At 34.6% G+C, this 24,735-nt stretch overlaps 1 protein-coding gene across 1 annotated transcript in view; it reads left to right on the top strand.

Annotated features, from left to right (window-relative positions):
- Positions 1-18,584, top strand: part of LOC111046489 — a 38,235-nt gene extending 19,651 nt beyond the window's left edge. Inside the window, exons 4-12 of the mRNA XM_022332046.2 lie at positions 711-834; positions 3,800-4,000; positions 5,750-5,840; positions 6,602-6,836; positions 9,842-10,064; positions 12,072-12,218; positions 13,556-13,715; positions 16,228-16,336; positions 18,109-18,584. Coding sequence (XP_022187738.2) covers positions 711-834; positions 3,800-4,000; positions 5,750-5,840; positions 6,602-6,836; positions 9,842-10,064; positions 12,072-12,218; positions 13,556-13,715; positions 16,228-16,336; positions 18,109-18,227 — 1,409 coding nt within the window. The 3' untranslated portion in view covers positions 18,228-18,584. The remainder of the gene's footprint in view (positions 1-710; positions 835-3,799; positions 4,001-5,749; positions 5,841-6,601; positions 6,837-9,841; positions 10,065-12,071; positions 12,219-13,555; positions 13,716-16,227; positions 16,337-18,108) is intronic.
- The last annotated feature ends 6,151 nt before the right edge of the window (positions 18,585-24,735 follow it).

The following is a 24,735-nucleotide window of genomic DNA, read 5'->3' as shown; positions in this document are numbered from 1 at the left end:
CAGACTATAGAATTATTGCATGCATTACACAAATGTCTGGCCGTGTCTATTTCTATAAGGTAGGGTTTCAATATTATTTATGATGCGTGCCAATCAGTAGCAATATTCTCACATTTGAAAAAACAAATTTAATAGGTGATTGAAAATAAAATAAAAAATGATTAAATGAACTAAATAATGCTGAAGAAATTATAATATTCTCGATTGAAAAAAAATAATTTTAAAATAGTTGAGAAATATTTTTATCAGATGGAAAGATTATCACGGGTCGGAACTGGATAAATCATCATATCGGATACAAATTCAAACGTGAACTGAGTTTATTAACATAAGTGAGTTTTTGATCTTGGAGAAAACAAATACAGTAACAGTTTTTAAGAGTAAATTATGATTCAACTGAATCAACTAGAACAGGTGACATCAGATACTTGTGGATGAGAAAACTGCGTGAGGTCTACTGTTCACAGAACTACTAGTCAACATTAGTTTGCTATCCTTGTCTGTCATTAAACCACACAAATAGCTTTATCTTTTTCCAGCTTCCACCTCCGTATCGTTCCCGGCTGTCGTTAGGTCATGTCACAAGCCCTGGAATTGATCAGATACTGCCACCTGGAAACTGATTAACTTAATTAGGTACTAAATTCGACAAATTTCTTGATGGAATTTTGTAACCCAATTGAAAACTTATTTTCCGATAATTTTCGCAGGAAGTGACCGGTCACAGTATTTATGGATCCTGCTGACTGGGAAGCAGCTGATATGGAATCAGTTCCTCATCGCCAACCGAGAATACGACATTCACTTGACCTGTGACAAGGATAATTTTGCACTGTAAGTTTATTCACAAGTCTCAATTTCTTTGCACAGCGGGTAAAGATTTTCTTTTTGCTGGTGATGCCTAGATTTTATATTTTATTTTTATTTCATTCAAGTAAATGTACCATATGAGTAATTATGTTTATTTAATTATATTTTTAATGATATTGAATGAAAAAGACTAAGAAACTGTCAAAAAACACAGATTTCTCTGTATTTCATTCAATATGAATAATTACCACAATATCAACTTCTCATCTACACTAAAAGTTTTTAATGATATGTCATATTATGAAGAGTTTGTATATGTCTGGAATATTCTAATTGGCAATAATTTTTTCTGTGCAACACCTAAGCTCGGCTGCACAAAAGTCTGATAAATTTTAACCGTGATTTAAATGAAACAAGAATTAATAAACAACGCTTTGTTTTCAGGAAGCTTCTCTGATTTTGTTTCTCGTAGCATCTAATCACAGGTTTAAATTTAACAGAGTTTAGTGAAACCGAGTCTCAGGCCCGACTGCATCAAAGCCTGTTAAATTTCAATTATGATTAAATGCAAAGAGAACCAACCAGAGAAGAGGAATCTTTTTTAAAAAGAAGACTTCTCTGATTGTTTCTCTCATCAAATTTAATCACGATTGAACTATTCTAACAGGCTTTTGGGCAACCGGGCCCCAATCTTATAAACCTCGATTTATAAATAAATTTAGTAGAAACTCTGATTTTCTTACAGGTCCAGAAGCCTAGAAATGATGAAACACTAGCTCATAAATAAAATCATCTAGGCTGGTCCCATTCAATCAATACTGACTGTTTAAAGTGAAACATTGGTTGAATATAGGAAGCATATTTTGATACTATTTCCAAGGAATGTTTACAGTTAACATTTTATTATTATTAAACAAAAATCCAAATTAATTCGTTAAATAATAATAATTAATTCATTAGCATTTGAATAATTGCAATATCTCAGTAATTTCCATCTGCTTATGTTAATATTTTTTTGAGGGACGGATTCAAGGATCCAAAGGTTCAAATAGTTTACAGTTTACATGCACATAGTAGTCGAGTGGATTCCCCGAATGGCTTTATAATCAGAGGCACGGGTAAGATATTTATCTCGGGTTACTCCCGTGTTTCGGACACCTCAAATTGTCGGTCCCGGCTGCCTAAAACAGTTGTTAGGTCATTTTAGTGGCCCTGAAATTGATCAGGTGCGACCTGAAAACTCTGACACCAGACCTGAGCCAGCCAGTTCACTCGATATTATTATTAGTTGATCCCTAGTATTTCGGTAGGGAGGCTGAAGGAAGCTAACTGCACATGTCCGACTGTTGTATTTCTAAATATAAAAATCTGGTGTGGCACACTCACACAACTTTTCCTTGCCATTATGAAAATTGATCACCTGACGCTAGTGTTCATGCTGCCGTGCTACCAATTTCTCCTGAATAGGTTGGATAGCATTTCACACCTATTAACCTAAAGGAAGTTATCGGCTCCAAAATGGTAGATTCTTGATAAACTATGAATGGATCTATTGCTTATGAATGAGAAATCCAGTTTTCAGAGCAAACCAACTTATAATCTTCAGAAGAATTTTGGCAATATACAACACAAATCCATAAAACAATACCTTACACACTTAAACATCTAGCATCATTACAAGCTAAATACTTATCCATTTATATAGTTGAAAAACAATGGCTATAGGCTTGTAGACACACAAAACAAATTATACAAAATTAGAACACCATAAAACTGTTCAAAACTCAATTTAAAACATTAAAAATTTTACTTAAACAGAAAAATATTCAGAGAGCACAAAATTAGAACACATAGCCAGCCACCATTTTTTAGAGAGAAGACCTAACAAGTACAGAGCAAAGCCACACCTCAAAACCAGTGTCGACGTTATGAACACGTCACCGATATTAAATTCCAAAAAATTATAAATTACAAGTTTAGAATTGACATTTTACATTTGTTCTCAATAAAACTTTATTTCAAAACTGTTATTTTAAATTTATTTATCCTCTATATTTAGAATGATCTGTTAATTATGTTAACTCTGTTTCAGTGATACCATGGTATGTGCAACACAATTATTTACGATAAATTCTCAGTTAAAAAGTTGTCCGCATATCGATTACTCTGATATTTACTATCAAGTTTTATAGATCTCGAAATTGAAGATTCGATTTTAATCGAGAAAAAATGTAATATTACAACGCGCATCTCAAGTCTACTATTTAAAGATCTGAATCAGCTGGTGACAGGACAATAACGCTGGAGACACACGAGGTTTGCTATCTCTTCATAGTAAATGATTTAATAGAATCAACAGTTGCCAACAGTTTGCAATTGAATAATCACATTTTCTCGAATTTCGAGCTTATTTTCAATTTTAGGTGAAAATGTTACTGAACATTATTTGTAGAGATTTTCATGCTCAATCTTTTCCACTTGAATTTTTTGTTCAAATTGTATCTGAAGCCTGATAATTGGGAATCTAAAATCAAACTTTGCATAGATGGGGCGGAGGTCCTGAAATTTTTACAGATATGGGACTTGTGGCAGTTGATAGAGCTTATCGATGACTATTTCAGATATAATTGTAATCAAAATCGTTGGAGCCGTTTTCGAGTAAATTGCGAAAACCCCTGTTTTTGACAACATTTTCGTCATTTTAGCCGCCATCTTGAATCGCATTTGATCAAAATTGTTCGTGTCTGATCCTTGAAACGTATAGAAATTGGGGTACCTTAATTTTTATCGGAAAGCAATATTTTCCTTACCTATGGTAATAGGCAAGGAAAGTAAAAATGCGGCTTGTTAGAGCAGGCTAGTTTACTCAAATAGCTTGCAAAAGTCATCTGGGTTGATCGAATGCATTATAGCGTCTTGTCAATTGAAGCGGTAATCGGTCAGGGATCAACTCATGAAACCGCGACTGTATCTGTGTTTTTTTTTTCAGTGAGACAAGACACTTGAAAGATGCAGTGCGCTCTATAACGGGAGCTTCGCAGCATTTATACGAAGTGCTGCACCATGATACGATGTGGCCGACAACTGATACAGTATCATTGCCGCCTGATACACAACTATCGCTGCAGCCTTCTTCTGTCGACAGGTTGTCCACATTCAATTGCAAATGGCCGTCTGTCTGGTGGATGAGGTACGATTTGGCCACATTTTTTCCTATTTATTCCTAATAATACAAAAAAATGAGTGTACCATGAACTAAATGAATGAACCAATGTAAAGTACCTACACATCTGGTTCTACCATAGAGCTTGATTGGAAGCTTTGCGTCAAATTATGGAGTTGTGTATCAAGTTGAAATGATATTGTTTTTGTTGATACTGTATCATGTGTGGTGATACTGTATCATGTTGTGGTGATACTGTATCATTTTGTGGTGATACTGAATCATTTTGTGGTGATACCATAGAGAAAAGATAGCATAAGAAGATATCCAAATCTAAAAAAAAACTATTTGTGTTACATTGAGGTACCTCTACCTCGACTACTCTATACAAAGTGAGTCTGTATGGGAACCCTTCAATAAATTGGAGACTGTTGTAGATATAGTACTCTAACTTTCAGGATAAGTTATTGGTCAAATACTCTACCTTTTGACGTACAACTGAATTTCAACCCCTCATAAGGGGGTGACTTAGGGGTTACAACTCGAATATTTTAAATGTAAACACCCATTGTGTGGTACCGTACATCATTTTAAAGGCCTTTACAAACTAAGAAAGATGGCATCAACAAAAATGTTCAATGATACTTATATCCAAAATGGCGGCTGATTAAAATTTATCAATTATTTCTTCAAAAACTCAATATTATTCGTTACAAGTGGTAATTGAGTGGTATATTTATAATCAATTTATTAATGAAGCCATCTAAATTCAAAATTTATAGTTTTCATGTTTATTTTGGACTAAAATTTTATAAAAATTGTAGACGTGAAATTCTAACCTTATCTTGGACTTTGTCACCTAAAAATTTGGAAGCAAAATAGCACAATGACTACCGTATTATTTTATCTACCAATGCTATTACATTAGTGTCATTTGCATTGTTGACCGAGCGAAGTGAGGTCTAAGATTCAAGTCGACGGTTTTGCATTTCTCTTAATGTTTAAATGTTTATAATGTTATATGTTGCGCATTTACGGCGAAACGCAGCAATAGATTTTTATGAAATTTGACAGATATGTTCCTTTTTGAATTTCGCGTCGACGTATACATACGGTTTTTTGAAATTTTGCATTTTAAGGATAATACAAAAGGAAAAGGAATCTCCTTTGAACGCCAATATTACCGTAAAAATCAGACTTTATAATTATGCATCATAAATCAGCTGTCGAGTGGATTATAAATTGCATGCAATGACGCATGCAATTCAATATCTCAATGTAACTTGGTGAAAAAACTGGTGCATACAGTGAGGCATGCAATTGATAACTTGAAGTAGCTTAGTATTTTCTCCCGACTTTTCTCTGCTTTCAACTGGGTAAGCTTTTGATGATATTAGCATAGCTGTTTACATCAAATTGTCAAAACAACAACCCAAACAGTCGTTTAGTCGTTTATACACCGATATCTCGCCGACAGGACAGGACAGAATTTACTCTGATGGACAGTATTAGATGAGACTGTGGTTTATAACTGCGCGAGGTCTACTGTTCACAGAACTACTAGTAAATAAATAAATAAACGGTACCTATGGAAGCGCACATAGTATGTCTCAACCCATTTGAATACATGCTTTACAGCCCAGACTGTCAAGTTTGAAGCTACTTTAGCCGTTCCAGCATATTAGTATGTATATTTTCGCCGTTCCAGTATGCATATTTTAGTAGCTAAATTATGAGAATTTGGCAAATGAAGTAAATGTTTTGTTGACTTTTCAGCATAGACGAGGCGTTGGCTCAGGACGCGAGTCAACTCACATTTTCGATTTGGGGTGAAGTGGTCAAGGTCTTTGATGATGACAACACAGTGGTTAGTTACTCTCTTACATTTCATTTATTCATTCATTCATTCGTCAATACAATAATTACCAATCATAATATGATTATATCATAGTATTTATTTTTAATTCAAATTTTTCTCACTTGACATAATATGACAGTTTACAAATTAGAGTAATCATAAATAATAATATCTTATATTTATCACATACGTTGTGAGAATCTATTTATATCTCCATAATTATAATAATAACAATAATAATGACAATTTATTATTTTTTAGTAAGGAATGTTATTTATTTGAATTTTGAATTGATTGTGGTGAATTGCATTTGTGTTTTATAGTTAAATGTTTGTACCTACTTTGTGGAAATAAATTTGAATTTGAATTTTTGAAAAAAAAAATGTATGAAATGAAAGAATCAATTTAGATATCCATAATTGTTATTAAGATTTTGTGGCTACCCCATGATAATAACAATAAAATGAATATATCATAATAAATGAAATATGATCATTATTAATCATAATATGATCATATATTATCATAGTATGATTGGGCAAAATCATAATACCTAGCCTAAAACTGTTCCACTCCCAAATTTATACTTCAATTTGTTGTGCAGTTTTCAGGGACAATAATGTCTTTCACTAGCTTTCGCGGGAAATCGGGAATGTTTCCCATATTTCAATATTGAAAAACTCTACATCTCTGAAAACAGTGCCCAATTTATTCGATTGCAATTTTCATAATTTTTTGGTAAATAAACAATTTCAAATGTCACTTTTCAGACGAAATCGTCCAAACAGAGCTGTTCGCTGTGTCCGCTACGACCGAGCGAGGCCAATAGCCGTGGTGTCGTGGGGGCGAGAGGCAATTTCAAGATGGCCGACGCGGGTACCATCTACGATCCGTGGGAAAGTGAACTGCGAATGGAGGGGGGACCACTTCGCGTCCCTCTCTCCTCTTCCGACCATCTCGCGGGTGACACAGACAGAAAAGGCCTCGATCTGCCCCGCCTGCCAGGTTGGTTATTTTATTATTCTTTTTTTAAATATTTATTCATCTATTTTATATTCATTCATAAGGGCCGGTTTCCGAGCTCGGGATTCAGCAAAGTTCTAGACTTTGAACAGCTGGAGTCAGAAAATTGGCTTTCCAAAACGGGGCGTAGTCGTAGTCATAGTCAAAGTCACGTTTAAATTAAATTTCGAAAAACTAGAAAATTGAACACAACATAAAATAAAGAGAAAACAGTGTAAAGTTTCAGCTATTTTGAACTATTTAGGAATGTTCAATTTCGTCAAGGGAAAACGTTTCCAATTATAGAAATGAAAAAAATAAATATTGTCATAAAAACTGCGACTACGCCCCGTTTCGGAAAGCCAATCTTCTGACTCCAGCTATTTAAAGTCTAAATCCCGAGCTCGGAAACAGGCTCATAGTCACTAATTTATTCTTTCATTTATTTACTTATTTATATAGTGAATTCCAAGCAATCTGATAGAAAACAAGCTAGTGAGGAGGAAGTGCTCACATTAAATGCTAAGGCCCGGTTGCACAAAAGCCGGTTAAATTTTAATTGTGATTAATTTCACGAGCACCAGTTAGAGAAGGCGGTTTTGAAAAAACGGCTTCTCTAATTAGTTCTAGTGGAAATAATCACGATTAATATTTAACCGACTTTTGTGCAACCGGCACTCAGAAGGCAAAGTCACTTCTCTAATTAGTTATAGTGGAATTAATCACGATTAGTATTTAACCAGCTTTTGTGCAATCGGCACTCAGAAGTCAAAGTCGGCACTCAGATTTGGTCATCAGTAAGCAAGAAATTCTTGAAGATTACCTTTTTGCTGGACGGGATATAATAAAACGAGTGGAGGCTTATTACTATCTGGACCTGCGTACCCGTGTTTGCTCACTAACTCCGTAAACAAAGCCGTAGCGCATTCGTGTGACGTCAGCACAGGTAGGGCTCCTACACCAATAACAATTCGTTGATTTCAGATTATCTATATCAGCTAGTGTTTTTAGTGGTGTAGGAGCCCTACCTGTGCTGACGTCACCTGGATGCACTATGACTTTGTTTACTGAGGTAGTGGTTTGCTGCAATGCAAGTCACATGACAGAGATAAAGATACGAATTAAGATGGCCAGAGAAGAATTTGTGGGAATAATACCTTGTCTGTTAGCTCGTGACTTGCAAACAAGTTAGACAAGTGTAACTTTACTTTTTGCATATACTGGGCCTTGCACCAGTATGCGCCACTGTTCACACCGGGCGTGTTGCTGTGTTGCCGCTTCGTGCAGAAAAACAAACATTTTTCAACACCCATCGCTTCAGTTTCAGTTTTTTAATTCCTCGCCACAGTCAATAGACCGGGCAATCGTCAAATCCTAATTCAATTGCCAAAAGTGTCAAGTGTTGATAATCTGACTACGTAAAAAATTGTGTTAAAAAATTGACGAAGTCCATGTATTTATGTGAATATTTCATGACCAATAACATTTTATTCTATTCTATTAAATGTTGAAAAGTATGTTCCTTTGTGTATTCTCACACTCAGACTGTAAAGTATGGCCACAGAATACATACAGAATGGAAAGTATCAAACCAAACAATGCATTTTACATGACGCCAAGACTTGAGTGCACCAAGACCACGTCACGTGACTGCGCCATCTTGTTATAAATTAAAATTACCGCTATCCGGGTCTTTTGAACGGGTCGCGGTAATGAACGAGACCGATTGACCCGGATCAGTAAAGTGATCCGAACTTTCCATCTCTAACCACTACTGTTCGCTTTCTGCTTGGTGGGTAAATAGTCCAGGCAACGAATGTTCAAAAAACTCTACTAACCAAAACTTGTAGGAAATTTATCTAGCTTCATTTTTGTTCAGTTAGTCATGTCGCTGAAATGCATTGTTTCCAAGATACATGTGTGTAAGCCAGAAATGAAAAAACGAAACTTCTAAACAACCCTCATCCCTTAAGCACAAGGAGGACAAGGGTATAGGGATGAGGACTTTTGATATGTTCACCTTCTACTAGTCCAAACAAAGCTGCAAAGTCAAATATTGTGTTCCAAACGTTCCCTCCAAGTTTCCCTGTCAATTGATTTAACTTATTGTTGTTAAGCTGAAAATTTTACACTCAACACTATAAAGGTGCGAACAGACTTTCGCTCTGCTCCGCAACCGAACGTCACTCGAGCAGAGCGATTGATGATCGACCGGGGAGCAAAAGTGGAACACGAGAAGAGCTAACATCTCCCGTAACGTTCATGATCGGTGCGAGTGAAGTGTGGGGGCGGAGCGATTGCGGTGCGATGGCGGAACGAGGGCGGAGCGGGTTGGAGGCGCGTATATCTGTACGGCTGCAACAATCGAAGGGAGATGAGTAAAATAATGAAATTGAAGAAAATGTGATGCTCTGTGAGCTCATGATTAGCACGGATTTTTTTCAATCAATCGTTAAAACGTTATAAGACCAAAAAGATGAGAAAATCGGAGCCAAAAGGGTTTATCTTAAAAATGTGACGCCTTGGAGAGCTCATACCTAGAAAACGAAGAGAGATATGGGAAAATGTTACAAATAAAACTTGTAGGCTAATTTGTAAGCTTCAATTTTGTATTCGACAAAAATTCCCAAAAGACGCATATTGTTCGAGATATGTGAAAAAACAAAATATGGTACTTTCAAACCACCCTCACCCCCTTATCACAAGGGGTAGGAGTGAGGACATTTGATAATTATGTTTATCCCCTTAGTATCCTTAAAAGAGCTGCGGGGTCAAAAAGTATGTTCCAAACTTTTCCCTCTATAATCTTTCGTTGACTGGACTAAAAATAATGTTTGTATCATCAGCGAAAAGAAAGCACATTTGCTTTAGAAAATCATTAATATAAATTTGGAAAAACATCGTCATTTTTTACTACTTCTTTGTGTTTTGATTATAAATATCACTACATCCAATCAAATACAGTGTCAGGATATTGATGTTTTGACTGTTTTCTCTTGTGTTTTCAGCCAAATTGACGAAAAACGTGACACTGAAAGACACGCAAAGCGGCAAACAGGTGTGCGTGTACGTGAAGAACTGGGCCTCTCACCAATATGCGCCACTGTTCACACCGGGCGTGCTGCTGTGTTGCCGCTTCGTGCAGCGACGTGCGTCGAGAAATGGCAACGCCTACTTTACCACATGTGCACTCTCCAGCTTCGAGGTGATCGGGTGCTCCACCGACATCAGGTAATTCATGAATGAATTAATATTCATTCATTCATTTAGAAAAAAATAAAAGAATGAATTAAATTCAGCACAATGTATTATCTATTTTATAATCAAAATATGAATAATACAACTACAATATAAGTGTATTCTCTATTAATTACTTCTATGAGCAGATTAAGCTTATATGTATACAGTGGAACTCCCCCCCTACACACAGATGGATAGTCTAGTAGGGGGATTCCAAAATATGTTGTATATTTTGGAAATAAACTGAATTGAAATTGAAATTAATCTATTGTTGAAATATGGGTAAAGCAGGTGAGGAGCTTTTCATTCTCAATGATACATTAATTAAATGATTTATTATTAATAGTTATCAACTTGTTTATTTTTGCTTTTAAACTTGAAAATGGCAAAAGGCCGAAACTAGTCGTTGAAATGTTTTAAAGTGTTTAAAATGTTTTAAATAAAAAGTGTAATGATTACCCTTTGATACAATTGATACAAGTGAAATGATTTTATTAATTATTCAATATATTGTTGAAATGTGGGTGAAGCTGAAGAACTTTTCACTCACCCATATCCACAGAACAAAAATACTTCAAATCCATTTCTCCAATTCAATTTTTTTTTCCAAAATTAAACAGTTACAAGGTTTGTTACAGTATGTACCTTAACCTATAGTGAGATCCACGTTATAATGGCAGTGTTTGATTAGCAATGGTATTGCTATCCTTGTCTATCATTAAACAAAGCGGATAGCGTTATCTCTTTCTCGCTTTGCTCTGTTGCCAGATCGTCTTTTAACAATGTAGACAAATAATATAACACAAACCAATTTTACATCAAATTACTAACAAAATATGTGCCCTCCTTTTGAGGCTCGGACGACATCTAGACGGTAGCCTGTTCTCAAGATCTCAAGATGTCTGTCTGTCTTCTCAGACTGTAGCTACTGCATCAGTTATCCTGGTTTTTAGCTCCTCAATATCAAGTGCTAAGGGAGGAACATAAACACGATCTTTAACGTTGTTCCTCCCTTAGCACTTGATATTGAGGAGCTAAAAACCAGGATAACTGATGCAGTAGCTACAGTCCGAGAAGACAGACATCTTACGAACAGTCTGGGATGAATTTTTTGCTACCTTCTAGATGTCGTCCGAGCTTCAAAAGGAGTGCACATAGAACACTTATGATACATGATCATGAACTTGATACTTCTGTGAGTAATTTGATGTAAAATTGGGTTGTGTACATCATTTTTTTTAAATAAATATAACTGTTTAAAACTGGGTCATTCCTTTTTAAACACCCGGTATCTCGAAAACTAAGGTCGATATAAACAAATGTTACTGGACATTTTTGTTGCAAATTAGTATATTTTTTATTATTTCTTCAGTCTTTTTTCTATTTTCTATTGTGTCTTGTGTTATTCTCTATTTATAATATTATCTATTCACAATCACAAATCATAATTGAAATATGATTGGGAGAAGACAACAGGCATAGCCCAAAACTGTCTTCTCCAAAATTTTTACAAATAAAAGTTTCAAAAAAGAATGAGGTTAGATTTCACTTTTCACTTCAAAAAGTCCAATTTACACTTCAAAACTAATAACTAAACTAAAAATTTTAAATTTTGATATTTTAAAACTAATTAACAACAAAAATATTTCACTCAAATCTCTAAAAATTGAAAGTTTTTGTAATGTTTTTGAGTAATTTTACAAAATTTTGAGCCAGAGAATAATGTTTCTTCCAAACTATTTTTATTGCTATTTTTCGTTTTTTCTTTCTTACTAATTTAGTTTCAGTTTGTGTAAACAATTGATTTTCAATGAGGCTTGTTTTGACATAAAGCTGTAAGCCTCTATATGTTTTTGTAATTTTTCTATTGATGTAAATAAATAAATAATTATACCTTTTCTTTTCTTTTCTTTTCAAATTTCATGTAGAATCCATTGTCTTCGGTTGTTACACGTTTCGGGGGACATTCTGTATTATATGAGCATGTTTGTGTTGCAGTAACATAGGCGGCAGCTGTTTGAAGCACGGATTCCCACACGCGGAGTTCGAGGTTCACGACAAAGTGTGGGGTGTGATGGACTCTTGGAAAGTGGTCAAGGTCACAATGGGTCACGAGGATCGCACCCATTTCATTGCATGCGCCACGTAAGTAGCCTTCTGCCACAAATCAATAGATCTGATACTATTTTGTAGAATATTTTTTATTTTTTTGCTGTTTTTTTTTCTTCTCCTCCACGTTGAAGAACATCTTTTCTTCTTCTACTTTTTCTTCTTCTTCTTTTTTTCTTATTCATCTTCTTCTTCTTCTTCTTTTTCTTCTTCTCCTTCTTTTTTGCGGTCAAGTGAAAAGAACTGCATGAACTATAGTAAGGTCCACGTTATAATGGCAGTGAAGATAGATAGGAGAAAAACGTTGCCGGACCTCTGTCTTACCTTCTATAGACGGTAGCTGATACAGTTTTATTGATGTTATATCAACTGTTCATTCTCGTTTAAAATGATCATTTATATTTTATTTTGCAAGAAATTATATTTTTCAATAATTTCATAATGAATTTTCATAATAAGGATGAAATATTTTGTTGATTAGTTATTAAATTCTTCATTGTTAAAAGACGATCTGGCAATAGAGCCAAGTGAGAAAAAGATAGCGCTATCCGCTTTGTTGAATGGTAGACAAAGATAGCAATACCATTGCTAATCAAACACTGCCATTATAACGTGGACCTCACTATAGTTAGTGAATCATTTCAACTAATGGACTAAGGGTGGATTTCACCATATTCAAGTTTGTCAAAAGTAGCTCTTACGATTTTGTCAGTTAAGGGCTAACTGAAGTTTACGCTTCCTCTAACGGCGCGTTTAGTTACTGGTGAAACCCTGCCTAAACAACTCCAATCAATCAATTTTATTTCAAATCAACACAATACAATAAACATGAAAGAAATCAAAATCAAAAATAAATTTCTAATAAAATACAAAAACAGGCTTCATGGCGAGGTGTGCTGAGAAGAAAGAAAGGAGCAAAAATGCTTAGCCAACTATGGTTTCCCATGTAATAGGCAGGTAGAGGGTATAAAAGTAAGGAATGAAGGATGAAGAGGAGAAGAAAAGGGAAGTATTGGTGAAGAAAGTAGGAAAAAAGAGAAAAAATATGTGCAAAAATTGTAAGCGAGTCCACTTTTAACAAATGTATCTAAAAGAATTGGCCTGCAAACAGTAGTTATTGAGCAGAAATCTCGAGATTCATACTTCGATATGGAAGAAAAATTTACTGTATGTCCAGCTATTTATTTCTAGTCTAGTTTTCTACTAATCTTAGAGTCTATGAGGAAGTGGTCCGGAATAAGGTTAACAAAAACTGCATGTAGTAATGAACGAATGATAATAATTTCAAAATTATGGTAATTGATGAATGCCAATATCGTTTCAATTAATGAATGAATGCAAATCGTTTCGTTAAATGAATGCATGAATTGCAGGGTGCTAGTGGAGAGACACTCTGGCGATCCTGTTCTCGTATTCTTGAGAGACCAGAACGTGAGACTCCTGCTTGGACTTCCACTGAAAATTTGGACCGATCTCATTGAGATGACCAGAGATGTGCCCTTGGACTTCACTGCAAACCCCAGTCAAATGCGGGTAGCCACTTTTTAATGCAAAATTCTTTTAATTTATCTTCTATTTTAATCAATATGAATGTCTGTTACCTACCTTTGGATTCAAGAAGGAAGAAGGAACTAATTGAACTTGAAAGACATACATAATATATAATAAATACTCTACTCCTATTTGAGCTATGGTACTATATTTTGGGATAAATCTGTGGACAGCCGTAAAGTTTTCATCATGCAAAAAAGATATTGAGAGTCATTTGCATATTGTATATTTTTAGAGTGTAACAAGTTTAAACTGTGATTATATTGATAGTGAGTGAGGTCAAATTTGTTTAAAGAATAACCATTTTATTTATGTAGTTATAGTAATTGAACATTTGCATTGATGCCATATTTCTTGTTTTAGAAAGGCTTTAAAAATGATGTACCACACAATGTGTGTTTACCATAGCCACCTCCAATACAAGGCCCCGGCCTACGATATTGCAACGTCGCAGTGTAGGCCTAGAATCAAATACATGATTGGTAAAAAAGATCAGCTGGTATTTTTTTAAATCTTTTTCACCAATCATGTATTAGATTCTATGCGACGTTGCAATATCGTAGGCCGGGGCCTTGTATTAGAGATGGCTATGGTGTTTACATTTAAAATATTTTAGTTACAACCCCTAATGCCCGGTTGCAGAGTCGCCACATAAAGTTAAAATCAGGCATTTAACTTATTTATGAAGCCATAACTTCACTTTTCGTTGCACAGATGATGTCAAAGTAAACTATAGCACCCATAAAACTAAAAACGCCCAATTAAACACATGATTTCGTTGCAGAGTCGTCAAAAAGAGCTTATTTATGTCTCCAATAGCTGAAAACGGTCTTTTAAGTTATGAGCCCAAAGTCGTGCTGTTAAATCCAATATCTACATTCGCCTAATGCATTTTAGAGGTTGTGATAGCTTTTTTTTTAAATATGTTTATTAAAAATGATCTGTAATATTACCGTATTGCTAAATATGGTAGGAAATCTCGCCAAAAGCCAAGATTCGCCATATGGTTTATCAATTTTATGTGAGGTCTTTTAGGTCTGTTCACAGTAATGTCGATCGAAACTTTCCCCGATGCCAATACATTGGTTGAATAGAAACATGTACGGAAAAAGTGAATAGAGCTGCAGTGTGACTTATGTGTGATGCTAATTCGAGACTATAGCTAAATGGGCTTCGGCAAACGACTGTGCAACGACCAACCATTTATATCAGTGATTTTAAACTATGTCTCACATAGCTATGTTTGATTTTATGTAACGACTCTGCAACCGGGCATTAGTCACCCCCTTATGAGTGGTTGTCAGTTGTACGTCGAAAGGTAGAGTATTCGACCAATATCTTACCCTAAAAGTTACAGTATTATATCTACAACACTTTCCAACTTATCGAAGGGTTCCCATACATATGACTCATACTGTATATTCATCAAATCAATTTTTTCTTTTTAAATTCAAATATTCTTTATTCCATACAAAATACAGGTTACATTGTAATACAGTGCATGTTTACTGGAATAGCCCTACAAGACTATTCGTCTGAGTGTAGGGGGTGGGGTCCTGTTACAGTGGGTAGCCAATAGTCTATTCATAATATTATATAGGTAATAGAATGTCCGACTTTGTTAACAACAAGAAGAAGGTAAGTATAAAATAGTTTGTATTATAATTATGAAATTAAATTATTACATTGTTCATTGAGGAAATTTCATAAACAGAAAAATATTGATCAGAGTAACATATACAGATTCGAGAATTGAACTATGAATAAATTCATGTGATTGCATGAGTGGGTTTTGTATATACTTATTTTTAAAAAATAATGTTAGCTTCTCATATAAAAAATTACCGAGGAACAGGAACCAGCCGATTCCCCAGTGACCATTACAAAGAATATAGTAATCAAGAAATGTATATCTATAAACGATTAAATAAAGTATGTGGTAGATGTAAAGAGAAGAAAGGTATAAAAATTTTTAAGCTCTCAAAAATGAAAAAAAATCTATGTATGTATAAGAAAATCTATCAAATTAATAAAGATGATCATAGTGCCAATAAACAGACTGAAGCAGGCTTTCTGACGTCTCCCAGCCCAGGCGGTTTAGCCACCCCTCCACCTTACGCTTGAATGCAGCCACACTGCATTCATCCATATCAGCTCTTATCTCAGCGTATCTATAATAGTACTGTATAATAGACTGGACGTATGCATAATAGACTGTCTTACACTGCTTCTTAGTCAAAACTTGACTTAACTGAGAAAAAGCATGTACAGTAGTCATAAATCAATGAACGCTTTGGATCTCACCCTCATTTTGAAATCTTGCATCGTCTATGCTTAGTTAGAGATCTTTATGCTTTACTAGTTTTACCAAAGATTGATGGTAAAACAACCAAAAAACTGTAATAAAACTGTAGAATTTGACAATATATGTGTATTTTTATTTAATTATATCTCAAATTGTTGCTCAGCAAATCGTGGTTTGTTTCAATTGCAGGTGGATGATATGTGTGAATTGGAGTCCTTGTTTCACGCTTGTTGCTCATTGGCCAACGCCGAAAGGAAACGCTTCCATATCGTTTGCAGGTGCCTCAGCAAAGCTGGAGGTAAATCATTCTTCAATGTTGTTTTTCATCACGAACTGCTTATCACTTTTTCATTATTGAATAGAACGACTAGCAGTCAAATCTCTTCAATAAATTAACTATAGTGAGGTCCACGTTATAATGACAGTCAACTTTGGTCAACTTTGATCAACTTTGGTTTTGCTATCCTTGTCTATCATTTGACAAAGGCGGTGGTACTATCTCTTTCTAGGTCCACAACGATGCCAATTATGATTTTGACAGTGTAGAAATATAATTAATATAGAGAATCGGCATCGCTATTCTTCTATCTTTATCCACTGCCATTATAACGTGGACCTTACTATAGGCTAGGACAACCATGAAGATGAAGATGACGGACCTGTCAAAAGATCTCGTTGTCACAGTATTGTTTATTGATTCATACAATAAGTACATTATCAAAATAATAGGGAGAGAAAAAGTAAGGTAAGCTTGTGCTATTCCTCTCCCAAATTTAGATAAGGTTACACATAGTCCGGAATAGGTAAGTCTTGTTCACTTCACAAATTTTCAGTCCTCAATTATTTTCACAAAGTAGATTTTTAAATTTAGATGCTTTAAATCAAAAATAGGAAAAATATTTCACATCATTATCACAGTAAGTGAATACATTCATTTATTGAAGAAATTTAACTGCTAGTCGTTCGTAATTAAATAGGTAAGGGTTGGGTAAGGTCGATAGCAGATTTACCTTTAAAAAAGGTAAACCATTCTTATCCAAAGATTTATGTTATAGTCAGCACCTGATTAACATTGGTTTGCTATTCTTGTTGTCGGTCATTAGACAAAGCAGATAACTCTATCCTTTTCTAGCTTCGCAACTATGCTAAATCGTTTCTAGGCTGTGAAGAAATCTAATAACTATCTCAATTATGAAAATTTGTTATCAGATCATGGAGAGATTTCTTGATGAGTAAAATACAGGATTATTCTAAATGATGGACCCATTTTCAAAACTTGGTATTTATTGAAGTGAAAATGCAAAATGGACAACCTTTATACCAATGGAAAGAGAAAGTTTCAAAGTTTTTTTTAATACCTGACAAGTGTTCAATGTAGCCTTCGGCTGCTGCACGATCTGCGGAACCGTATCACTGCTGCCGTGCACTCAATAACACCAGATACGCTTTCTCGCGTGTGGCACGAGTTTGGCTACCGCGTACATGTTTGCCGTGCAGCAGCCACATTGAACACTTGTATTGGTATAAAGATTGTCCATTTTGCATTTTTACTTTAGTAGATACCAAGTTTTGAAAATGGGTCCATCATTTAGAATAACTCTGTATATTATTTTAGATAGAATTAATCATTATTAACAAGAATAATTCCAGGAGAACCAATCAGAGTCTTTTCAAAAACGCCTTCTCTGATTGCTTCTTGTAAAGTTAATCACGGTTAAAATTTAACCGACTTTTGTGCAACGGGGCCTACATAATCAATTTCAGATTAAATTTACCAGGATGACTTGAATTAAAGCTATGTGCTGATGTAGAAGGCGACGGTGACATAATACTGGCAACAATTCCGTGTTATCATTTTCACTGACTCTAGTTAGGTCCACGTTATAATGGCAGTACCTATTTGATTAATATTGGTTTCGCTATCCTTGTCTATCATTCCACAAAGCAGATAGCGCTATCCTTTTCCATTTCCGCAACACATCTTCAGCTGTACGGCTGTACTGATGATGTGTATTATTTGTTATAATGTTATGAATGTAAGGAAATAAATTTGATTTTTTTCGTTTGCAGGTGACTACTCTAGTGATCTCTTCTTCTGTGTGAGTCTGAGTGAGGCAGACAGCCAACACCTCGAAGACATCAAGGATGTCTCAACGTTCTTCTTTGCTAATCAAAACTCTCCATTTTAAATTCATAGGACTGTAATCAATCAGTATACAGAGTGTCCCACGAAAGCTGTAACAACCGAATACCATAGATTTTATAAAATAATAAAAATAGAAATCTAACCCACTCTTTTTAAAATTGTTTAGTTACAACATCTTTCGGCTATATGATGCCATTATCAAGTCCCTTGATAATGGCATCATAGTCACTTATAAGTGACTTATCAAGTCACTTGATAATGGCATCATAGTCACTTATAAGTGACTTATCAAGTCACTTGATAATGGCATATATAGCCGAAACATGTCGTGACTAAACAATTTTGAAAAGGGTACTTAGATTTATATTTTTATTTATATTCAAGAGTAGCCCTAGAGAAAAAAAAGACAATAATAGATTTTACATGAAATTCGCTGCAAAAAATCCCCAGTAAAAGTTGCTTATATCGACCTTAGTTCTCATGATTTATCGACTATTCGATATTTTTGAAAAACGTCAATAATAATAAAACTACAGTCAAAATCTAATTCTAAGAATATGTTTGGAAAGGGAAAGAAATTTCTAAAGAGATTGATTGATATGATTTGTTCCTTTGTTTGAGGTTTTTGAACTTTTTATGAGTGCACAAACTGTTTAAAATGTGGCTTTGAATTCGACAAACTTCTCAACATTGAGTGCTCAAAAAAATTCAACAACATTAAACAAAGGAACAAATTATATGAATCTTATTGGAAATTTCTTCCTCTTTCCAACCATATACTTAGAATTAGATTTTGACTGATAGTTTTCTAGTTATTGACGTTTTTCAAAAATATCGAAAAATCTTTATTTTAGCTATAAGCTTGATCTGCTTTAAAGCAGTATCTTCAAGCTAAAGATTGTTGCATTAAAAGCATGTAATTGAATGGTGGCAAAAAGTAGAGCAGTATGTGCGCGCCACCATTTAAATACATGCGTTACATTCAACAATCAAAGCTTGAAGCTACCTTCGCTGCTCCACTATGTTTGCGCCATTATGGGGACCAAGCTTTTAATCGTGACTGCACCATAAACTCTTCTAACTTCAACCTAAACCCTCAACCTTCCTCAGCTCACATCACGTGAAAGCTATCAATCTGTCATGAGAAATACTTATTACCTCAGTATTATTATTTGCTGCATAAAGCCACTTAGTTTGAGCAGAGCTCAAGTGGCATGCTACATGTCAATTTCAAGACAGGAGTCCTGTGAATGCATTGTAGCACTCAAATGTAGATTGACATACCTCAACCAGTATCTTTGTCAATTTAAGCTGCGTTTACACCAAAGTTATTAACAAAATGTTGATAACTTAATCCTTACCGTATAGATTCTATTAGATTGAATACCGTATAACTTATCATACACATGGAACCGTTTTGGGCGTTTAGCTTGTAAGTTGTGTAGGCCTAATTCTGAATGATTGAATAAATAAATAAATAAACATGATGATCATAGGTGTTTGTCAAGTTCTGTTCAATCTTATAGAATCTATAAGGATTAAGTTATTAACATTTTGTTAATAACTTTGGTGTAAACCCGGCTTCAAGTCATTTTCAAAGTAGGCTACTACATTATAACCTTTGTGACAGATAACTTTCTTCTCCATATTCAACTATTTAAGTTTCTAATGTGACTCTTTATATTAACTATTGTTGTAAGTTTTCATTGTAATTCCCTATTTTAAGTGTTTGATTTTTTATTGGTGTTTTCTTACCTGGCATTCCAATTTGTTGTTATGATTCCTCTAGTGGAATAATAAATGTCAATGTAAAGTTGTAAATATAATGTTAAATGATGAATATTGTTATATTACTGTAAAATGATGTGCTCATTAAACGTTACCTACCAAGTTTCATAATAATAATTATTAATTAATTATCATTTAATTATTATTAAAATCTAAAAACAGATGGGGCGGAGCTCCTGAAATTTTTACAGATATGGGACTTGTGGCAGTTGATAGAGCTTATCGATGACTATTTCAGGTATAACTTTAATCAAAATCGTTGGAGCCGTTTTCGAGAAAATCGCGAAAAACCCTGTTTTTGACAACATTTTTTCCATTTTAGCCGCCATCTTGAATCGCATATGATCGAAATTGTTCGTGTCGGATCCTTATAGTGTAAGGACCTTAAGTTCCAAATTTCAAGTCATTCCGTTAATTGGGAGATGAGATATCGTGTACACAGAGGCACATACACTCATACACACACACATACAGACCAATACCCAAAAACCACTTTTTTGGACTCAGGGGACCTTGAAACGTATAGAAATTTGGAAATTGGGGTACCTCAATTTTTTTCCGGAAAGTAATACTTTCCTTACCTATGGTAATAGGGCAATGAAAGTAAAAATGGCACTGTCAATGATAGAACTGCTCAATAAAAAACCAACATGAGTTCATCAAACATTTATTATCTGTCAGATAAAAACCAGTCAAACAGTACACTTGAACATGTCAGAAAACTGTGAAATATTGAGAAAGAAAACATTGACACATCAAGATAAGGTCCATCTTATACTAAAACAACGCTTAAAATGGTCAAAACAGAATACAACTGACTTTGTTGTGTGATGTGAGGTAGTAATAATAATTGAAAATTTGATAGGTTGGCCTATACTATTCGATGAATTATGCAGATAAACTTCATTTTCCAAGATATTGAGCAACTTAATACAAATAGAGTTTCGAGATTGTTTCTATACTTAGTAACAAACGTATCAAATGATTAAAATTAAGAAAAACAACACTTCAAATCTTCAAAATTAAAATGATTAATAAGCTAATTGCAATAGTACATCGTCATCATTAATCCATGGAGAGGAATGCAAATCTATATAAAATAAATGAATGCAGTAGTGGATCTAGAATGAATTTCTCCGCAAGATGGAAAAAATCAACACATCTCCAATAACTATAATGTAAAGTTCACTACAATACATCTAAATACAAATAATCATATTGATGGTGGGATGAATGTGTTGAAACTGTTCACAGTTTAGGCGTTGCCATTTCTCTCGGGTGAATCTCGGCTCCTGAAATGAGAAAAAACAACAATTATTAAAAAAATTAATAATCAAGCACATAGAAACACACCTCAGTGTAACAATATTTCAGAAATTTGATGGAAATTGAATTTTAATTGTCCATTAGATTTAATATCCTTGTCTATCATTCGACATAGCCGGTGGTACTATCCTTTTATAGGTCCACAACGATGCCAATTATGTTTTTGACAGTGTAGAAATATAATTAATGAATGCAGAGAATTGGCATCGCTATTCTTCTATCTTCATCTACTGCCATTATAACGTGGACCTCACTATAGTGAAGCGGAGAAGTTATAGCTTCAAGCTTAAGGCCAGGCGCACACCAGTTAGTCAAGAGAAGACAAGACATGATCAGACACGTTTAGTCACAATACTTCACATTGTTGCTTATGACGCAACTCACACTGATTAGTCATTGCAAATAGACATGTCTGCATAAGCAACTATGTGAAGTATTGTGACTAGTTCTGTCTTGACTAACCGGTGTACACCCAGCCTTAGATTGTGTGCATTCAACGCATGTAATTAAATGGTGGCGAAAAGTAGAGCAGTATGTGCGCGCCACCATTTAAATACATGCGTTACATTCAACAATCCAAGTTTGAAGCTACCCTCGCTGCTCCACTAAGTTTGCGCCATTATGGGGACTGAGATTTTAATCGTGACTGCACCATAAACTCTTCTAACTACAACCTAAACCCTTGAGCTTCCTCAGCTCACATCACGTGAAAGTTATCAATCTGTCATGAGAATTACTTACATTACCAAAGAATCACTGTTGAATTTAGCTTCATCAACTCACATCACGTGAAAGCTAACGAGTGTTTCAAAAAGGACGCACATCGAAGTTTGAGGGAATATATTTTCTGTATAGGGAATATTTTGTTCCCCCAAATAACAATTGGTTGTTCAGTACTCATTGTTGAACCGGCATGCACCATTTTACATTTACTAGTGCTTGTTAGTATTCATTTGTAATCTGTAGTGTCGGTGTATGTTCAATTATGGTTTTTTCAAAGGATGAACGTGTGTTTATTATTGAAAGTTATTTCGTATATAAATCTTACGAACGAGTGAGATACGAAATTTCCCAATTTTACAGTACCTAATAACGCGTCTGATCGATAAATTTCGTGAGACTGAAAGTGTACAGGATCGGAAAAGCACACGTCGACCGTCAGTGTTACAGTAACAGAACAAGTTCTGGACAATGTGATACAAAGTTTGACTACCTCACCCAGGAAATCATTTAGAAAGTTATCTGTACAGGCTGGATTGTCACTATCTTCCACTTTCAGGGCTACTAAAAAATTGAATCTGCGTCCTTACCGCATCGGAGTCGTTCAAGAACTGAAGGATGTTGACCATGGAAAACGTATACAGTATTGTCGTTGGATACGTTCTCTTGTGAATATGAATATGGTTTACAATAATTAATACCTTAACATTATAATACACTAAAAAGTAAGGTTTTTAATAACAATCCTCATACACTTGACGAATTGAAGGCTTATATTGAAAGAGAGATTAAAATCATTTCTGAGCAAACACTATGAAAAATGACTACAAATGTTATGAAACGTGTTTGAACTTGCATTGCTAAAGTGCGAGATAAATTTCTTTTAACACGGCTCTTTCTCAAAGACGGAGAGGTCCGATGCTCTATCCTCCACTAATCTCTCCCACTACCTAGCAGCATTCTCCTTCTTTTGTGTCTGTGTGAGAGAGCTTTGTAACGCTTCGCTCCCCTCCACTGGCAATGATCCAAAGTGATATGTTTGTGTATGTTACGGAGATGTGTTCATCACAAGAACCTGAAGCGAAATGACACGGCGCATCCAATTGTGCGCAGGATGTCCGTCTGTGACTATGCTACAACACAGAGAAGGGATCCTCTTCTCTGTGGCTACAAACTGTGGAGGGAGAATTGGGTTTCTCCTCTTCATTTTAAAAGTAATTTATCTCGCACATTAGTGGAGGAAGCTATTTTGAACATCTATTGTGAAGTTTTAAAGGTAATTTGAATATAATAAAGGTAATAATTTCATACAGCATAACTTATAATTACTTTAATAAGTTAATGTAATAAATTCACATTCTCAAACTTGCATGTGCGTCCTTTTTGAAACACCCGATACCTATCACTCTGTTAAGAGAATTACTTACATTACCACAGAATTACTGTTGAATTTAGCTTCCTCAGCTCACATCACGTGAAAGCTATCAATCTGTTATGAGAATTACTTACATTAGGCCTACCAAAGAATTACTGTTAAATTCAGCTTCATCAGCTCACATAATGTGAAAGCTATCAATATGTCATTAGAAATACTTACATTACCACAGAATTACTGTTAAATTTAGCTTCATCAGCTCACTTAATGTGAAAGCTATCAATCTGTTATGAGAAATACTTATTACTACCTCAGTATTATTTTTTGCTGCATAAAGCCACTTAGTTTGAGCAGAGCTCAAGTGGCATGCTACATGTCAATTTCAAGACTGGAGTCCTGTGAATGCATTGTAGCACTCAACTGTAGATTGACATACCTCAACCAGTATCTTAGTTAATTTAAGCTGCGTTTACACCAAAGTTATTAACAAAATATTGATAACTTAATCCTTACCGTATAGATTCTATTAGATTGAATATAACTTATCATACACATGATGATCATAAATTATGCGTTTGTCAAGTTCTGTTCAATCTTATAGAATCTATAAGGATTAAGTTATTAACATTTTGTTAATAACTTTGGTGTAAACGCGGCTTTGTCATTTTCAAAGCACTACATTATATCCTTTGTGACAGATAAATTTCTTCTCCATATTAACTATTTAAGTTTCTAATGTGACTCTTTATATTTACTTTTGTTGTAAGTTTTCATTGTAATCCCTATTTTAAGTGTTTAATATTTTATTGGTTTTTTGTTACCTGCCATTCCAAATTGTTGTTATAATTCTTATAGTGGAATAATAAATGTCAATGTAAAGTTGTAAATTTAATGTAAAATGATGAATATTTTTATATTGATGTAAAATTATGTGCTCATTAAACGTTACCTACAAAGTTTCATAATAATTATTATTAGACACCTTAAAATTAGATTGGTTGAAATTCGCAACAAGGATAAACTTTGCTTGAAAAATATACAGGTCGAATTTGGCGCCAGCTACCATATTGTATGAATTACAAAACTGCAATCATGAAATTTGTAATTTTTAAAATACCGTATCTCCTGGACAGGATTGCAGATTCGTGTTCCTCGCATCAAGGAAATATTCTTCTTCATTTATTCTTACACCTACATCATCAAAATGATAGGGAGAGGAATAACAAGGTAACGTTGTGCTACTCCTCTCCCAAATTTAGATAAGGTTACACAAAGTCCGAAACAAGTCTTGTAGCTCTTCACTTCACAAAATGTCAAGTCCTAAAATATTTTTACCTTGTTT

This window comes from Nilaparvata lugens, chromosome 5 (genome assembly GCF_014356525.2).
Source record: "Nilaparvata lugens isolate BPH chromosome 5, ASM1435652v1, whole genome shotgun sequence".
Classification (NCBI taxonomy): domain Eukaryota; kingdom Metazoa; phylum Arthropoda; class Insecta; order Hemiptera; family Delphacidae; genus Nilaparvata; species Nilaparvata lugens.
The sequence above is the reverse complement of the archived record's forward strand: the minus strand, read 5'-3'. Positions and strand labels throughout refer to the sequence as shown.